Source organism: Astyanax mexicanus, chromosome 20 (genome assembly GCF_023375975.1).
Source record: "Astyanax mexicanus isolate ESR-SI-001 chromosome 20, AstMex3_surface, whole genome shotgun sequence".
Classification (NCBI taxonomy): domain Eukaryota; kingdom Metazoa; phylum Chordata; class Actinopteri; order Characiformes; family Acestrorhamphidae; genus Astyanax; species Astyanax mexicanus.
Window position 1 is genome coordinate 3919503 of NC_064427.1, and position 12183 is coordinate 3931685.

Consider the following 12183-nt stretch of genomic DNA (forward strand, 5'->3'; position numbering starts at 1 on the left):
TTAGAAAGAGAGAGAGAGAGAGTGAAAGAGTGAGAGAGTGAGAGATGATATGATACGATACTCAGTGTTCCCTGATTCGTTTAGCGATACCCGCCCTCATCCTGCGCACCCCCGGCTCGCACACCTCCACCGCTCTAATCCCGCTATAATAAATGAGCCTACAGAGGGATGAAGGGATGAGAGAGGAGGGAGGAGGAAACGAGTGCGGGACCCACGCCGCCGCCCCTCCCTCCCCAGCCCGGCTAATCTGGGGGGCCGAGGGGGTCCGGCCGTGGGCCGCCTTCATTTGTTTGGAGACTGCAGGGCCCAGATGAACAATAATCAGAGGGGTTAGCAAACAGGATTCTGGCTGCCATGACGGCCCCCAAATCCGCCTCCAAAGGCCCCGGACAGCTCAATCATCCTGGCATTCGATCCGCGCCAGAGCCGCGGCGAAGCGGCGGAACCGCAGCCCAACTCTCAGCCCTGCCGCGCTGGCCCGCGCTACGGAGACTGCGTCACGGCAGAATAATACGTGCGTAATGTGCGATGGTAATGATGGATGGATGAGGCACTGTCGTGTGATATTTCGGGGCTGTGATAACTCATCTCGTTCCCCCGGTTTGGGTTGCCTCCTCTCGCTCGCGCAACTGCCAGAGTTGCGGCGTAAGGCGATTATGTGGTTGATGCAACATATTCGTGTTTGTGTTTCCAACAGAGAGAAAGAGAGAAAGAGAGAGAGCGAGAGAGAGAGAGAGAGGGGATGTAAAGAATGATGTTAGTTATAGGTTCAGTATCCGTGTGTGAGGGCGTAATGCTCGCCAATGCTTTTAGCACGACTTTAAGAGGCTTCATTTTACGATTAAACATGCAACCAGGGTTGCAAACCTAGTAAAAGGGAAGCATTTGACTAAAATTTGAATGCAAAACATATGTTTTTTGCAGGTTTTCTCAAAAATGTCCAATAAAAAATTTACCATTAGTCATCATTGAAAAAATAAAATTCCCTAAATACCTGAAATATCTGATACCTTTTTGTTTTGCTTTTTTAATAACGATCACTTTTAATATCCCAGAAGACATGCCAACAGATCACAAAAACACAATACAATTTACCTCAGCAGTGCTATTTTAATCATGTATTTATGTGTGAGCAGTGCTGTTCACTTCAGCGGTGCAATTTTGGTCATGTATGTGCCTCAGTAGTGCTGTTCTAATCAATTCTATCCTAGCCCTGTACAGCTCATATCTTTCAGCTTGAACACAGATAGTTAAAAAAAAAATAGATAAAGATGAACTTAAACCTGCCCTTTGTTAGCCCCCCAAAAAAACTTTAACATTAAAATAAACAGTGCATTTTTTAAAAAATGCAGTAGTCACTGTTCTGTTTAAACTATTTAGTCTTTTTACCTTTTTTAACAAACGCACAAGGTGCTTTTTTTTGCGTTTTCTTAGAAAAAACAAATTCAGTTGCCAAATATGCAGTGCATCCCTATAAAGAAGGTGCTTAATAGGTGTCACACCTGCTGACTCCACCCCTTCCACACACCTGTGGGAGACCACCTGATTACCTAGACTATTTATACTGGTTCTCTCACTTTCTCCATTTGCGAGATATTGGCACTCCTGTCTTATCGAGCGTTATATATTGTGTTTGTTATTCCAGTTTTTTGCCGTTTGACTACGATTTTTGCCTTGTTTTTTATTTATTTATTTTTTAATCTCTGCCTTTTTTTTTGATGTTTGATGATTTTACGAGGTGTTTTTGAATTAATAAACCTGCCTTGCATTTGCATCTAAACTATCTAACAATAATAAAGTAATTATTGAGACGGGCCTAATCCACTGTTTATGTATTCAGGCTTAACTTTTTGCGTGAATGGCGAGGCCAGCTCGCTCGCCCTGGACCATCTGGTCAGTGGGCTGCTTTTTCCAAACACAAGCAGAAGCTACATTGACAAATGTTGATTTAGTGACTCGCAGTCGGGCTCTACAGCTACTTTACTTTCACATTAAATTCCTGTTCGAGCCTTTTATACTGCTGTCTGTTCATATTTTGAATTATGTAGTAATATATTCCTTTTCTTTCTCTCTATCTCTCCCATTAGGGCTGGTGGTGAGAGAGGCCAGCATTGAGATAACTCGGCAGCAGGTGGAGGAACTCTTCGGCCTGGAGGACTTCTGGTGCCAGTGCGTAGCCTGGAGCTCGGCCGGCACCACCAAGAGCCGCAAGGCCCACGTCCGCATCGCCTGTGAGTCACACACACACACACACACACATACACGTGTAAACACAACGCTTTCAGGAAACATAAACTCCATTTAACAATAGTGGAAAACATCCTGGAGGATTTTTTTTTTTTTCTAAAACTCCACGTACAAAAACCTTGGAAAACAACCCCAGGGGCCTGGAAAACGCTCAGGCAGGAGCTCTACTATATTAAGAGCGCTGAACAGCGTTCCATTCTGCTCAGCCTGAATAGAAAAACGTGGCCACGGTTCCTTCCTGTTGCATTCTCCAGCGCTCACACTCGTTCTCTTTGTGTCACCATTGTTTACACTGTGGCCGGGCAGGATGGACAGATAAACACCACTCGTCTCTGTCAGGCTCTAAAATACAGCCATTCAGCTGCAGCTTCAGAAACACAGGCGTACTTCAAACGAAGGTTCGAGCGTTTTTTTTTTTTTTCAGAGAAGGACGAAGGGAAGCAGTGATAGAGCTGGAGACGTGGCATTCTGAGAGAGGACGTTTTGTTAGTGGATATAAAAAGATAAGTTGCATCATGTTTCAGTGAGAACTGGCGATATTAGTAAGAAAAATGCTTTTCTTTTGTATTTTTATCCCATTTTCTCCCCAATTTACAAAACCAATTACCCAACCCACTCATTAGGGACTCCCCCTATCACTAGGAGGGTGAAAACTAGCAAACACCGCCTCTTTTCAAATGAGTAGCATCATAGTGCACTCGGAGGAAAGCGCAGAGGCTCGGTTCTGATACATCAGCTCACAGACGCAGCCTTGTGCTGATCCACATCACCCTTTGAAGTGATGAGGGGAAAGAGAGAGCGCCATCTACTGTACCTACCCAGAGAGAGTAAGACCCCAATTGTGCTCTCTCAGGACTCCGGCAGCTGATGGCAAGCTGCATGACCAGGATTCGTACCAGCGATCTCCCGATCATAGTTCGGAAGAATAAAACATAAAGTTTTCATCATTTGTCATCCCTGTAGAAACCAAACATTTTAACCCAATGTACTTTTAAATTTTGGGAGTAAATCACACTCGTGTGATGTGTAAGCAAAGAAGCAATATTAAGCAAAGAAGCAATATTACAAAAAAGGGAAATCATGTATATTTTGTGTTAAATACTGACATTATTACACACTAAGATATTAATATTTACGATATATTATAGATGGTAGATTATCAGTTATTCCGCACTACTGATTCCATTTGTCATTACAAAGAGTACATCATTACTATATACTATACTATACTATACTATATATGATAATAATTAAATAATAAATCTGTAAAATGATTTGCATATGAATGTAAATAATAAAAAAGCAGATTGCTGTTAATTAACAGTGTTGAAAATGTGAAAATGTCATTTGATTAGTTATTATTCATTACAGAAACAGATAATTTGGAGCCTAAAGCCTGAAGCCCTTTTTCTCTGTATGTGAGAAAAGGTTAAATAATAAATATGGTTGTTTATTATTTTACTTATTTTTTATTACTGAGAAAAACACCTGTTTCCATCGTTTAATCTGCTTCTCTTCTTTAATGATGTAGTTTCTCACTAATGTAACTCTATTTATTTGATGTATTTGAAATGTAAAGAACATGATCCTAAAAAGCCGAGTTTACTTTTATAGGCTAACTTCTTAAACACGCAAACATGTTTAATAAACGGGGAATAAAAGTCAGACTTAATTCAAATCTTTAATCTGATTATTCAGACCAGTAATAAGCGGATCAGGACTGAGCTTTCAATGAGCTCATAAACCTGCTTAAACTCACATAAAAAGTTTCAGAAAATACATGCTCTAATAAGAGCTAAAAGTTTTATTTTAACCAATAAGAACCTGTAACTGCTTTATCAGCAGGTTTATTCATATCTCCCACTGTGATTCTCACAGTCAATCAGTGGTGACATACTTAATTCTATAGGATTAAACACAAATCATTCATTAATAAAGACCTTTTTTTTTTTGAGAAATGGTGCTGTTGTGCAGTAAACAGGTCATATTCAGGCTCATTAAGATGCTTATTTTGAATTTTTTTAGTGGTATGATTGTGTTCAGGATGCAGAAAAATTATTTAAATCTTTTTAATGGTACTTCCATCAAGATCATGTATTAGTGAAGACATCACCGCACAGTAGAACAGTGCACCAGAGTGCTCCAGAGTCTGTGGAAGAATCAGTCTTCCTGTTTTTGCTGACAACTTTCATGTAGTGGCGGATTTCATTTTCCAGCAGGACTTGGCACACTGCCCACACACACTGACAAAAGTACCAATTAGTCTTATATAATGTTTTAATTTTCTGAGACACTAATTTTTGGGTTTTCATTGGCTGTAAGCCATAATAATCAACAATGAAATAAAATAGACTATGCACTGTGTGGGTTTAATACATATATATAATATATCGTTGCTGTCCAATAAAAAAAAAAAAAATGTATCTCCAAAGCAACAACTTTACAGGAGAATGAAAAAAAAAACTTTGTAACTTGCAATGAAAGTTAATGTAAAAAGAGTTTATTTCAGGTACTTTTTGATGAATTTCTATTGGTCTATTTATCAAGAAATTCTGAGACACTGTATAGTATGTACAATTGTACATTACAGTGTATTTTTTGTGTTTGTGTTTTTCACATTTTGATCTATAAAAATAAAATAACTTTTCAATGTTTAAAAATGTTACTTTATTTTGTCGATTTTTAGTTTACTACATAATCTGAAAAGAAAAACTGTCCCTTACACTGTACCAAAATTTCTTAATGAACGGACCAATAGAAACTCTTCAAAATGACCTGAAATAAACTCTTTTTACATCGACTTCCATTGAAAGTTTACAAGGTTTTTTCTCTCTCCTGTAAAGTTGCTGTTTTTTGAGATTAGTGTTTTTCATTGGACAGCGACGATAAATAATTATGACAATTATTGCGAGTCATTATATATGCTATAAAATAAAGTGTTACCGACATTTGTTTTAACTGAATTATTTGGGCTGTATTGTATCCAGTGTTGTGCTGTGGATTGTTGTTGCTTTAGTCATTACATGATGTTTACAGTACAGCACAATAAGAGGAGCTCACTGTGACGTAATTCACTGCAATAACCCTATCACTGTCTTCATGTAGCCCGTCCTTACACACAGGATTATCTCGCCACAGAGGAACGTACGTGTGTATATGTTTGTATATGTGTATGTGTGGGCATATGTGCATTCAAGTGTGTGTGTATATATGTGTGTATGTGTGTGTTTGTGAGCGTGGCTAATGAGCTGGTGTGTGAGACTGAAGTCTGCTCTCTGCTCTGTGAGATGAGTCAGTCACGCTAGATAAACAGCGCCGTGCTGAACGAGCTTCCATACAGCCAGCAGCCCTTATCTGCTTTTTCCCCGCCCGTCAGAACACCGCTCGCCGCCCGCCCTCCTGCTGAATCTTGATTCGAACGGAGACAGGGCCTGAGCTGTAATCAGATTTCTCCAGAAGCTTTCTCACTGCCTGATATCTTTAAATTCAGAGGCACCCGCCTTAATTCATCAATGCTGCGAACAGAGAATTTAGTTATCATTTTTTATTGTTGCCACACTTTGGATGCAGTACTCAGATCACACAATCAAATCATCAATTTTTACTTATTTATATTAGTGCATTAAAAAAAAATCTAATATTATTGAAAAGTGACTTTATTTCAGTAATTCAGTCCAAAATGTGAAACTCATATATTATATAGATGTATTACATAGCCAAAAAAAACAAAATCTGTATCTCAGAAAATGTAGAATATTATATAAGACCAATTGGTACTTTTGGCAGTGTGGGCAGTGTTCCAAGTCCTGCTGGAAAATGAAATCCGCACATTCAGTGCTTTCTTCGTTTCTCCACGGAGTCTTGTTAGATGTGCTATGTTTTAATTTTTTAAGTGTAGATTAGAGGTTGGCGATATGGTCGTAAAATAATATCAAACATGACAAAACATTAAATTACAAAAATATATAGCAAATTCAAGAATACACTGCAAAAAATCTCTAATTAAGATTGTTTTATTTTAGCAGAAGTCAATGATCCAACATGTCATGATACTAATACTAAGAATGCAAAAATATCCAGGACTGAATTAAAATAAATGATACTGGACATACATAATCTGTCTATCGTAGATATTATTTGTGGTGTAATGTAGTAGTAGTGAACAGTGTGACGTGTCCTTTTGCTTCAAACAGCAAAAAAAGTCAGTCAAAGTTAGTGTGCAGTATTTTCCTGGAACATCTTACAGCACTTCATGCTTCCCTCTGCTGACAACTTTTATGGAGAGGCAGATTTCATTTTCCAGCAGGACTTGCAGGAATTGGCACACTGCCCACACTGCCAAAAGTACCAATTAGTCTTATATAATATTCACATTTTCTGAGACACCGATTTTTTGGGTTTTCATTGGCTGTAAGACAATAAAAGAAATAAAATTATTAAAATAGATCAAAATTATATACTATCACTGATGTGCCATAATTTTAATATATAAAAATAAATATATATACAGCAAAATACCCATATAGCCCTATTTGAGTGTTTTTGCCTTTACTATATATATATATATATATATATATATATATATATATATATATATATATATATATATATTTAAAAGTCTTAAAAAGGCAATATTATTGCATACAATGCAATATGGCACGTCCCTATTCCTGATCAAGCCCATGCAAAATGTGACCTATAACTAATACTAGTTTCTCAAACCAATGAATAATAAAAAAATAAATAAATAATAAGCAGTAAGCAAATGCAGCAGCATCAGTGGGCGTGAGATTATTAATAGAGAAAAGCTGATTAGACGAGAGAAACGACAGACACAAATCACTAATCACGCATCGAGGGTCGGGGGGCTGCAGAAAAGCCTTAATGCCCGCTTAGATGCCCAGCATCCCAGCACAGGACTTCTTGTGTACTTGCCAGCCCATGCCAGGACACAGCCAGAGCGTCCTGTGTTCCCGGTGTCCACAGCGCCTCAAACCGCGCCCGTGAGTGACAGCTAACAAAGCGCCTCTCTGAAAGCGCTCGGTCGTCCTGCCGGGCGCGGGGTAAACCCATCAGCAGCCCTGTCAAATCATCAGTTCAGCCTGTGCCACGGCCGCGCCCGTGCCGCCTCGCTCCCCCACCGGCCTCCGATCTCCACTCTCCTGCTGCTGCTCCTGCTGCTCCGATCTCCACAGATCTGCTGCTGATCTGAGACCAGCCCGGCTCTGCGCCGGAATGACCCGCGTCCGGGTCTGAGTAAAGCGGAGCTGATGCCAGAACAGCGGGAGCTAAACGCCCCACAGCCTCGTCTCGTTCAGCGGGCCGCTCTAATCGGCTGTGATCAGCTGCCTGCCACCACTAACCTTTCCTTCAGATCCCAATAAATTCCTCATCCAGTCCTATTAAAATCTCCCCAACGGATTAAACAACCTGCTCCAGGGCCCTGCGACCCGGCCCGCATCACACGCCCTCCCCGGAGTCTAACAGGGATAAAAATCATCTTTATTCTTTATTCTATATTCCTTAATTCAGTATTTCTTGTTGTTTTTTTTTTGTTTGTTTACAGTTAAAATTCATGCTTTGGGTCTTCAGTAAAATTTAGTAGTTACAATAAAAAAAAATCATTTAGAAGATACATTTTTATTATTTATAATAAAAATGTTTTATTTTTGTTAAGTTTTTTTTATAAGATTTGTATTAAGAACAATTCCATAGAGCAATTGGTATTCTTAGATATATAAATAAATATATGTGATTTCATGTATGTTAACTTCACAATAACCAAACACTGCTCTTAGTCTGAGAGTTCAGATTTACTAGAGTTAACACCCAATTTAATGAGATCAGAATACAGCTCTTGAATTCATAGTTTTATGCTCTTTTTCTTCCATTTTGTACTGATTTAAATATAAAATAATGAAAATGTTTAAATATCTCATTGTTTATAGTGTATCATAAAATGCAACATGAACAGATTTGTTTTAAATTTAGTAATACTTTTTTTAACACTAAATAATTAATAATAAAAAAAAAAATGCTACAGATCTCAAAAAGCTATATAAACACACACTCTACACTGATATGCCAAATGTAGTTTATAGTGTGAAAATGAACTAGTATCTCATGCTACAGCTCTGGAAAAAATAAGAGAGCACTTCAGTTTCTGAATCAGTTTCTCTGATTTTGCTATTTATAGGTTTATGTTTGAGTCAAATGCAGATGCAGAGCTTTCTGACCTCAAATAATCCAAAGGAAACAAGTTCATATTCATAAAGTTCAGAAATCAATATTTGGTGGAATAACCCTGTTTTTTATTCACAGTTTTCTTGCATCTTGGCATCATGTTCTCCTCCACCAGTCTTACACACTGCTTTTGGATAACTTTATGCTGCTTTACTCCTGGTGCAAAAATTAAAGCAGTCCAGCTTCATTCCAGAGTTCCTCTGCTCTTTTATTTTTTATTTTTGCTTCAGACATTTATTCTATTATATTGGCAATATTTCTCCACAGGGACTTTGTGTGGATTTAGCAATGGGTACAACATAAATAAGCTGACTGTAGCTTTAATTAGAAGGTGTGTCCCCCAACATTCGCACATATATAGTGTTTATATACATTATATATATATATATATATATATATATATATATATATATATATATATATATGTATATATATATATATATATATACATATATATATATATATATATGTTTGTTAGGGTTTGAATTTGATAATCAGTTGATACTGTGTTTTGCTAAAAGACAAAATAAAAACCTTTTTTCATATTGCTTTTCTCACTTCTTGACACTAGAAAAGAAGTAGTTCATGATTTGAAAGTGTCAAGCGGCTGCACACAAATAAAATATGTTACATCTACACACTCTGCCTGTAAGGTTGAGTTTTTTGGCAGGATTCGTGTTGATGTAGCACATTTTATTTATTTAAGTGTAACTGCTTGACACGTTTTAATCATGTTAATCCAAAGTGACGGTTTTCTCTCTTTCAGTGAAGTGCAGACGAGAATAGAAATGAAATTCTTCACATAATTATGTGTGAATAGCTCAAAAACTTGTTTTAGATTAGACTTTTTCATATTTTTTGTACTTTAAAATTCTTGTTTAGTATCAACAGTAAGAATTAGAGGGCTGGGTTCACTAAAGCTTTATTAATTTTATACGTAGAAAGAACAATGTAAGAATACAAATTTTTCCTCAGATATCTTCTAAAGAATGTTCTCTTTAAGTTTTCTCACTAAGATCAACTTTTACTTTTTAGTACCTCATTCATGTTCGTATACAAGAACATATACAGGTGCATCTAAAAAAAATACTTTATTTTAGTAATTCAGTTCAAAATGTGAGATAATTTTTTGAGATGTCTTTTATTGCTAATGATTATGGCTTACAGCCAATGAAAACCCAAAAATTCTTAGAAAATTAGATTATTATACAAGATCAATTGGTACTTTTGGAAGTGTGGGCAGTGTGCCAAGTCCTGCTGGAAAATGAAATCCGCATCTCCATAAGTTCCAAAAGTTTTCAGTAGAGGGAAGCATGAAGTGCTGTAGTGCTGTAGTGCTGACTTTAGACTTTAGATAATAAAACACAGTGGATCAACACCAGCAGATGACAGACATGTCTCTCCAAACCATCACTGATCCTCAGTAAATGTTGTATTTCATTTGTAAATCAAGGGAGCAGAGTCTGGAGGAAGAGTGGAGAGACACACAGTCCAAACTGCTTGAGATCTAGTGTGAAGTTTCCACCAATCAGATGCAGATTTCATTTTCCAGCAGGACTTGGCACGCTTTTATTGGTTGTTAAGCCTTAATCATCAACAAAAAAAGAAATAAACACTTAAAATAGATCACTCTATGTGTGATTTTGAAGCGAATTACTAACTATTACTTATTATTATTAAGTAATTACTAACTAATTACGAAGTAACTTTTCAATTACATTCTATTTTTTTTTTTGAGAGGCACTAATATATGAAAAAAAAATATTGGGGCACCTGTTCATTTGTTATTGTGTTTCTTCTGAAATTAAGGGTATTGAAAAGAGTTTAGCACATTTTATTTATGGTCAACCACTTGACGTATTTTAATCATATATGAAATGCAGAGTGCCGTTTTTCTCCCTTTTAACTGTTGATACTGAAGGAAAATCCAATGTATGTGGATTTCATTGGGTAATTGCGTGTGAATAGCTCACAAACTCACGCCGGTGAACTCTTTTCCGCTCGGTGCGTTAGATAGACGTTTTAATCAGCGGCTGAGCAACACTCGGGCGTGATAAATAAGCCTGCGTTTTCTGTTGTTGAGGAACGGTGATCAATGTTAAAGCTATAAAGCGTGGGAGCTGTAAAAAGCTTGCGCCGGCTCGAGCGGAGGGATATTAATTGGGGGGGTGATTTGTGGGCCCGCTGGCGTCCGGGCACTTCCAGCGTGAGTTATTGGGAGTGGGGGCCACTTTCGATCGGCGGGGAGGCAGATGAACGTGGATGTGCTTTTCTTTTTTATACTGAGAATAGTGATTTAGCTGAGCTCCCAACCCACTCAGTGTGGGTCACACTTAAGTGCCCTGAGAGACAGAGGAGGAGAAAGAGAGAATGACAGAGAGGTGAGCGATAGAGAGAGAGAAAGAGAGAGAGAAAGAGAGAGAGAGAGAGAGTGAGAGAGAGAGTGACAGCCAGAGAGAGAAATAGAGACAAAGAGATGAGGAGAATTGACAAAGAAGACAGAGGAAAAGAGAGATAGAGAGAGAGATAGACGGAGAGATGGGGGGCTTTGGAGTGGGAGAGTTTGTTCAGTTTCTGCCGCTTCTCCATTCTAAGTGAGGTGTAATCAGGAAAGCACAAGTGGAATGATTACAGAATGAATCACCTGGGAGAGCGCTCTCTCTCTCTTTCTCTCTCTCTCTCTTTCTCTCTATCTCTCGCTTTTTTCTCTCAGTGTCTTAAAGTGAGCGAACAAGTGAGTCAGTCTTGTACTAGTCCTGTACAAATTCATTGTATGAAGTTAATCATATTTTTATTTTGAGATTTCACAATAAATCATCAATAATAGATCTGTTATAAGTTCCTCAAGAGGGTTAGCATGCAATAAAATGTAATGTATTAATTGGTATTTGAACTCCAACATGACCAAAAAAATGTGCTCACTTTAGCTGACTACCTACATTTACGTTTACTGGCTACATACAGCTCTGGAAAAAATAAGAGACCACTTAAAAATGAGTTTATTTTGATGAGTTTCTTTAATTTTACTAAATTGAAAACCTCTGGAATATAATCAAGAGGAAGATGGATGAACACAAGCCATCAAACCACCAAACTGAACTGCTTGAATTTTTTGCACCAGGAGTAAAGCAGCATAAAGTTATCCAAAAGCAGTGTGTAAGACTGGTGGAGGAGAACATGATGCCAAGATGCATGAAAAAAACTGTGATTAAAAACCAGAGTTATTCCACCAAATATTGATTTCTGAACTCGTTGAAATTCTTTTATTTGCATTTTTTTGTTATTTTCAGCCACTTCTCATTTTCTGCAAATAAACGCTCTAAATGACAATATTTTAATTTGGAATTTTTATTTCCCATAGTTTAAAGAATAAATCAGAGAAACTGATTCAGAAACTGAAGTGGTCTCTCCAGAGCTGTATATTTATGGGGTTTATCAGATGGACGGAAATATAGAGCTACTTACAAAAGTGCTTTGTTGTTTGCTTATAATATATATATATATATATATATATATATATATATATATATATATATATATATATATATATATATATATATATATATGTTAATCTAGTTGGTATACAACAGAATTAAAGATACATCAAGCTTACAACTAATTGGATTGGATTGATTGGCCTTTTATGCTAAAATCAGTCTTACGGGATAAAAAAGAAATAGAAAGAATTGTACA

General features: G+C 37.3%; 1 protein-coding gene across 2 annotated transcripts in view; it reads left to right on the forward strand.

Annotated features, from left to right (window-relative positions):
- Positions 1-12183, forward strand: part of unc5cb (unc-5 netrin receptor Cb) — a 259433-nt gene that overhangs the window by 133039 nt on the left and 114211 nt on the right. For both annotated transcript variants that reach the window (XM_022680899.2, XM_022680900.2), the window contains exon 3: positions 2088-2231. In XM_022680899.2, the coding sequence (XP_022536620.2) occupies positions 2088-2231 (144 nt within the window). The remainder of the gene's footprint in view (positions 1-2087; positions 2232-12183) is intronic.